Source organism: Salmo salar, chromosome ssa01 (assembly GCF_905237065.1).
Source record: "Salmo salar chromosome ssa01, Ssal_v3.1, whole genome shotgun sequence".
Taxonomy (NCBI): Eukaryota; Metazoa; Chordata; class Actinopteri; order Salmoniformes; family Salmonidae; genus Salmo; species Salmo salar.
In genome coordinates, this window is record NC_059442.1 from 69348794 (window position 1) to 69356465 (window position 7672).

The 7672-nt window shown below is 39.2% G+C and overlaps 1 protein-coding gene across 1 annotated transcript; it reads left to right on the plus strand.

The window, feature by feature from the left end:
* Nucleotides 1–450: 450 nt before the first annotated feature.
* Nucleotides 451–1818, plus strand: LOC106608800 (D(1C) dopamine receptor). Its single transcript, XM_014206950.2, has one exon. It carries the CDS (start codon nt 556–558, stop codon nt 1816–1818), a length of 1263 nt encoding a protein of 420 aa, XP_014062425.1. The 5' UTR covers nt 451–555.
* Nucleotides 1819–7672: the final 5854 nt, after the last annotated feature.

A 7672-nucleotide genomic window follows, 5' to 3' on the forward strand; every position in this document is an offset into this window, starting at 1 on the left:
AATGGCCATGCACAAACAGGTGTGTAGTAACCCTACTTAAAATATTGATTACAAACATAAAATACTTATATTTCTTGCATAATCCTTACATATGTCTAGCATAGGCTAAAATACTGTAGTCACAAGCATACTAATTTCAAAATATAATTTATGGTAGCCTATTATTTCAACATGCATATAGGCATAGGCTAATTACTATGTTCTTAATTCATCCCCATCGCTGAAGCTCTTTTTTAGAAGATTCTAATCTAGCCTATAACAAACTGGATGAGTGGACCACTGCCGCTGACATTGGGCTAGAGCCCTCACTAAGATGTCTATCCATAGATAGACCATAGACATAATTGTCTCACCTGCTATGAGTCATAGCCTGTCACGAAAGAGAATCATCCGACAGTTTGCACCGTTTTTTTGTAGCCTACTGAGTACTGAGACCAGTTTAATTGCTACGGGTTGGAAGCAGTCAGAGAAACCTACGTGAGATTAAAGACAGTAAATAAATACTTGGTTAAATGTGAAATCGAGGCGTTTTTACCCAAAGACAGAAACGTGCAAATGGAAAACTATACTGGAAATGAAACGCAAGTTCTGTCGGAAACTTACGCCACAGATGCCGACACCGGCGTGAATGGCGTGCGGACGCTAATTGGATGCATTTTGTTTGTTCTCATTGTGTCTACACTGCTGGGGAACACGCTCGTGTGCGCCGCAGTCGTTAAATTCAGGCACCTCCGGTCCAAGGTAACCAACTTTTTCGTGATTTCTCTGGCGGTGTCTGACCTCTTCGTTGCCGTCCTTGTGATGCCATGGGAGGCAATATCTGAGGTGACTGGCACCTGGCTGTTTGGTAGATTTTGTGGCATATGGATAGCTTTTGACATTATGTGCTCGACAGCATCAATTCTTAATCTGTGTATCATAAGCGTGGACAGATACTGGGCTATAGCAAGTCCTTTTAGATATGAACGGAAAATGACCCACAGAGTTGCATTTATCATGATTGGAGTGGCGTGGACGCTGTCAATTCTCATATCCTTCATACCTGTCCAACTGAACTGGCACGTGGCCGAGGAGGAGACATCAGCGGGGAACGTTAGCAACCACTCTGAGAACTGCATAGCAAACTTGAACAAGACCTATGCTATTTTCACATCACTGATCAGTTTCTACATCCCAGTTGTCATCATGGTTGCCACCTACACGAGGATTTTCCGTATTGCGCAAACACAGATACGGAGGATATCCTCATTGGAGAGAGCTGGGGAGCAAGCGCAAAATAACCAACACCCAAACGTTTGCGCACACGAAAACGCATTGAAAACTGCTTTTAAAAAGGAAACAAAAGTCTTAAAGACCCTCTCCATTATCATGGGAGTTTTTGTTTTTTGCTGGCTGCCCTTTTTTGTCCTAAACTGCATGGTACCTTTCTATGATCCTCCGTGTGTAAGCGACACCACGTTTACAATTTTCGTTTGGTTTGGTTGGGCCAACTCTTCGTTAAACCCTGTAATTTACGCATTTAACGCGGATTTCAGAAAAGCCTTTACAACTATTCTAGGCTGCAATAAAATGTGTTCAAGCAATACATTGGAGGCTGTTAATTTCAGCAATGAATTGGTGTCCTATCACCACGACACAACGCTCCAAAAAGACGCACAAGTCTTAATGGCTACACACCATCCAAACGCAATCCCCAATTTGGGAGAGGACACAGCCCCACTGTTCGACAAAGTTTCTCTTATCTCAATCGCATCCCGCAATCACAAGAACATGTTTCTGCCAGCCAATGTCCAATTCCAGTGTGATGAGGAAATGTAATTTACTTCAGTTGGAGCCATGGAGTGCGATGCAATCCTTGGTCAAATCCACGATTAGAATCTTGCACAATTGTAGGCTATGATTTATTCATGAAGTATTGATTTATTTGTTATATTTTGTTGTGAAATCATTCACTTATTTTCTCGTGCGTAATGCCGTGCGTAATGTTATACATTTATACAGTGATTATTTTAAATAGTTGGCATGTGTCTTGATAAATGGAAGGAAATCACGTAGAAATGTTAGCCTAGTTTTAGTCTTGCTACTACACACATTTCAAATGATTGAGACTAGTTAAATAAAGGTTAAATAAAAAAAAGGTAAATAAAAAGACGCAATTGAACGAATAAGCTATGTTATGTGTATTGCATAAGGAGAGGATATCATTACATTTTGTTAGTGTTTTTTTTCTCATGCCAAAATACTTGTTCTAATTCAATGAGGATGGTGTTAGTGTTTCTGTAGCAAAGTAGCTCTCAAACACCATGGGAGTAATATATTTAAAATCAAATCACATTTTATTTTTCACATTTATTAGCAATAATGGTAAAATAATACTTAATGAAAAGCTAACTATTTTGGTATAAGTTGATATGTTTAATCAGATATAGTATATAATAATGGAACCATAACTTGACATTGTTTTGTGAAAATAGCTGTAGAAATCTTGTAATCTTTTGCCACCTCTTACTCAAGTCATAATTTATTTAAAGTGCATTTCACAATGTCTCAACACACTTTACAAAGAACATTTAATAAAAAAAAAAATATATATATATATACTCAACCATAGTGAATGAATATAGCTAGAAAAATATGTAGAACTGATTTATGTTCTTGCCAAAGCTTCACTATAATCATTTGCAACTGTCTTCTGCATAGTCCCTGACAACACCATGTAACCCATGGTAACAGAACCACATCTTCCCCTCTGATAATTGCATCTATTTTTATTTTAGGATTATTATATTCTCCAAAGCTGCTCTGCGGTGTTGGCAGATATAAAATAGTAAAATGAGCCCTGGCCCAAAATCCCAAGGCCCCAAATGTTTTCAAAATCAGCTTTAGAACATGATTAAATATTAAACATCTAAAATATCTCCAATCAAAGGCATCCCCCCCCCCATGAATCAAATTTGAATAAATGGGAATGGTGTCTAAGATTTAGGGCTATATATTATAGGCATTATGTTATAGGGCTCCCGAGTGCCGCAGCGGTCTAAGGCACTGCATCTCAGTGCAAGAGGTGTCAACTACAGTCCCTGTTTCTATTCCAGGCTGTATCACATCCTGCCATGATTGGGAGTCCCAAAGGGCAGCGCACAATTGGCCCAGCGTCGTCTGGGTTTGGCCGGGGTAGGCCGTCATTGTAAATAAGAATTTGTTCTTAACTGACTTTCCAGGTTAAATACAAAATATAGTCTACTATTCCAAAATGAATACATTTCACATCTGTTAAAAAAATTACTGTCAGAGTCACCAAATTACACCAGTGCTGTAAAATTGGCCATGCAGTTACTCATTCTATGCACTCCTAGTTTGTCCCTTTAGTTAGAATTCCCAACAGCACCTCAGTCAATCACCTGTATGTTTCTTACCAATCAGAGACATTCTCTATCACTTGCTTGTTGTAAGTCCCGCCTCCAGGTAGTGATTTGCGGGGGATAAAGTTTGGGTGTTTGTATAGAATTTTGTAAAATACTTATGTGCACTGTCATTGCTAGGCTCACTGGTTACCTTTTCACTGTGTCATGAACACAGTGCTTTTCAGTTACATTATGCTTATTCGTACAATAGTAATAGCTTTGTTATAATAGTTACATTCTATGCAGAGTTTGTTGTACTGTACAGCCTGCTCGCTATTGCAGCGGCTTATTAGCCAAGTGTAGCATGTTGAGTCGGTTTGGTGAGCCTCTTACTCTGTCCGCCACTACTTGGTTTAGTGACAGTTTTCTCACCATGCTGTGGTCATGTGTACTCTCGGGCCGCATTATACTTTACAGTCAGAGCATATTGGATCTGTATTATGTAGCAGTAAAGACTGCAGCTTTATCCTGCTATTGTCATTCATATTCATGTGCTGCATTATCATTCAGTTAAGTCAAGGTGTATCTGTATATAGCTTTACCCCTTTTACGTATTATTGTGTACTATAATATGTCCTTTTATTTTCCACCCTTTTAGAACCACTATCTACAGTACATTGATGTCCGTGTGTGTGTGTGGGGGGGATATCCTTCCTGTCAATTAAACCCCCTTACCTGGACATTCTGACTCCTCATTATTCTGGACAGACATTTTGTAGTGGTTATTACTGGCCTAATATCAACACCTAAGTTTTCCCGTATTTGAATGGTCCTTTTGGATCTACAACCAAGCCATATTTTTCAAGTGCCCCTTTCATCTTCAATGGACAAAGGGTTGAAAAACAGAGTAGCAGTCTCTGGACACTGAGAGATGTGACCTGGTGAACCGCATGGCAGGTGTGTGGAGTGGAGTGGACACACAGGTGTGTTTCATACACAAGCCAGCTGCTGTAATATCATGCTATCATCTCATGTTATTAGTGATGATATTCAGCATATTGATATGACATTATCCTCATCACCTCCCCTTCATTTGGTTTTCCAAATGGCTGCAGATATTTAAAGAAACATTTCAAAGACCATAATTATTTTTACAATTTTGCAGTTTAACATTTGAGCTTGGACTCATACATTCAGTGACTTGATTAAAATATAGAATTTTAAATGATAATGTTTTTGTTTGAAATACTATTGAAGAATGTGGGAAATGAACTTTTAGGCAAAAGAGAACCAGCTTCTGATAAATGTCTGCATAAAAGGAAATAAGTTATATTGAAAATACATAGCTCAAACAAGTATACTTGAGCATACACTGTATACCCACACGCATGAGCACAAATAAACGTGTACGCGCACACAGACACAGTGCCTTCAGAAAATATTCATACCACTTGACTTATTCCATATTTTTTTTCTCGCCCATCTACACACAGTGCCACATAATGACAAAGTGAAAACGTGCTTTTAAAAATGTTAGAACATTTATTGAAAATGAAGTACAGAAATATCTCAGTAACATAAGTATTCACACCCTTTTGTTATGCCACTCCAAATTCATCCTTAAGATGTCACTACAACTTGATTGGAGTCCCCCTGTGGCCGATAACATCTTTTGGACATGATTTAGAAAGAAACACACCTGTCTATATATGGTCCCACAATTGTCAGTGCATGTCAGAATAGAAACTATACCATGAAGTCCAACTAAACTGAGCAACCCGGCAAGAAGCACTTTGATCAGGGAGGAGACCAAGAACCCAATGACCACTCTGACAAAACCACAGAGTTCCTTGGCTGAGATGGGAGAACCTGCCAGAAGAACTACAGAACTTCAGCAATCTGAGCTTTATGGGAGAGGGGAAGCCACTCCTGAGAAAAAGGGACTTGACAGCATGCCTGAAGTTTACAAAAAGGCACGTGAAAGACTTTGATAGCATATGGCAAAAGATTCTGTGGTCTGATGAGACAAACATTTGACTATTTGGCCTGAATGCAAAGCGCTATGTCTGGAGAAAACCCGATACAGCTCATCACCTGTCTAACATCATCCCTACCATGAAGCATGTTGGTGGCAGCGTCATGCTATGGGTATGCTTTTCAGTGTCAGGGAATGGTAAAGATAGAGGGAACAATAAATGGAGCCAAATATAGGCAAATCCTTGACGAGAACCTGTTTCAGAGTGCAAACTACCTTATAGACTGAACGTTATTTATAATAAGGGTTACATGGAGAAAATCGGACCTCTCTGAAATGAAAATGGATGGTCCTCCATTAAGAAAATTAGATTTGACCTAAACCCTCCCTGAACGCTTGAAAAAACAAGTGACCCTCCCGTGTACCCAACATAATAATTCAAACAAAGTGAATTTCAGAAAACATGTCTGCTGTTTACCCTCACTTCTTGGACAGACCAGAGCCTTCAGATATGCAGTTTTAGAAACTGTTCTTTGTTCTGTAAGCATTACATGTAAACGCAGGAATTTTGATAGCGGACAGGGCTGTGGGCCAGAAGATTGTGGGTTCGCAGACCACTGTAGACAAGAGTAAGGGTGAAAATATCTCCTTTATAGTAGAAGCATTGCATGAATCTATCATAGTATTTGCAGGTCCAAGAATGAATAAAACATTTATGCAATTATACATAATTTTACATATTAGCGGAATATTTTTTGAATACCCTACAAATGACCTAAATTGCAGGATAAGAATGGACAGAGAGAGAGGTCTATGTGTTCATCTTGTCATATTTCTCCTATGCCAGTTGTGTGTCTTGTTTGCAACGAAACTGTCCCGTTTGCAAATAATTAAATCTGAGATGTCATTAGGAATCTGAGCATGGTACATTCAAAAGTAAATGTTGTCCTGCTTTGTTGCATTTAGCAAAGGCTCTATGTGTTATTGATCACACTATACATTTTTGTGCGTGTAGATATGGTTGTCCTTGTTCGAGGGAGCCATTGGACATCTTTCAGCGGTGTTCCTATCAGTGGATTTGTTGCTAAATGTGACCCGTTTCAGGTACCTAGAGCTGTGTTCAAATACTCATACTAACCACACCCACCGTACTATGTGTGACGTGAATTGAGTATATAGTATGGTCATAGTATGGATATAGTTAGTATGCCAAAAGTGCCCAGATGTCGTACTAAATTCGCCAAAATATGAAGTATACACGCAGAGGATGCTATTTCTGTACTTTTTGGCCCATAATTAATTCTTCAGGAAATAGGCGCGGCTTCTCATAGTTTTCAGATTTGAAGAAAATGGCAGAAAATATGCAGCCGAAGTACAACGAGAGAGGATACAAATTCATTGCTTTAACTAATTATGACAAATATTAAGAAAATGTTGAGCTATGTAATAAAGTAATGACTTTTGAAATAAGTTACCTTACACGTTATCTTGGCTGACAATTACGAACCACATAGCATATCATTACAGCAGTATGTACCGGTATGTTGTTAGTTAGCTAACATTACCTAACGTTAGTTGGCTACTTATACATCAAACTTGCCAGTATATTAACTATAGGCTATCTAACTAACTACTCAATGTCTGTTGACTTGATTATTCTCGTCATTCTTAGCTTAGCTAAATGGTATGGTCGTTGTGAGTTCTCAATGGACATTCGGGTGCTTTCGTAAGTTCGCTCTGGCTATCTACTCTGATTTCGTTTGAGTGTACCAGAGCGCAGAATAATGAATTTACGAACACGTAATACCCATTGAATATGGCCAGTGTCAGTAAACGTTGGCAAAAAAGCGTAATTAAATTGTTGCCAGCAGCATAGTTAGTCACCAAAGCTCTGGATAACATGAAAACTGTCTAACCAGCTCTGCTAGGGCGAGTAAAATGGTTAGAGTGGTCTCATTTGTGTCTGGAAGTAGCTAGCAAGCTAGCCAACGTTAGCTTGGGTGCTTGACTACCGTTGTAAGGTCGGAACGCTCAAACTCAAATCAATCCTACTCCTCGGCCTGAGTGTCCAGTGTGCGCTCCGCGAGTGAAACACTCTGAATTTAAAAACGGACAATCTAACAACGCTCTGAATTTACTAGAGCACTCCAGATTGAATTTAAGAACACACCGAAGTCGTAAAATGTCTAACTAGTAATTTGTTATGCTAACTGGCTAGCAAGAGGTTGCATAGCAATAGCATCAACTTCCGGTAGACGGGCGAAGAGCTAGTATGCTCAACTGAAAGGATACTGTTTGTTTACAAAGATCCAAGATGGTTTAGCAGTCAGACATCTTTTGTCCTCGTCTTGTC

Bases quoted from the DNA above. Each gene is read 5' to 3' on its own strand.
- LOC106608800 (XM_014206950.2), top strand. From the start codon at position 556: ATGGAAAACTATACTGGAAATGAAACGCAAGTTCTGTCGGAAACTTAC.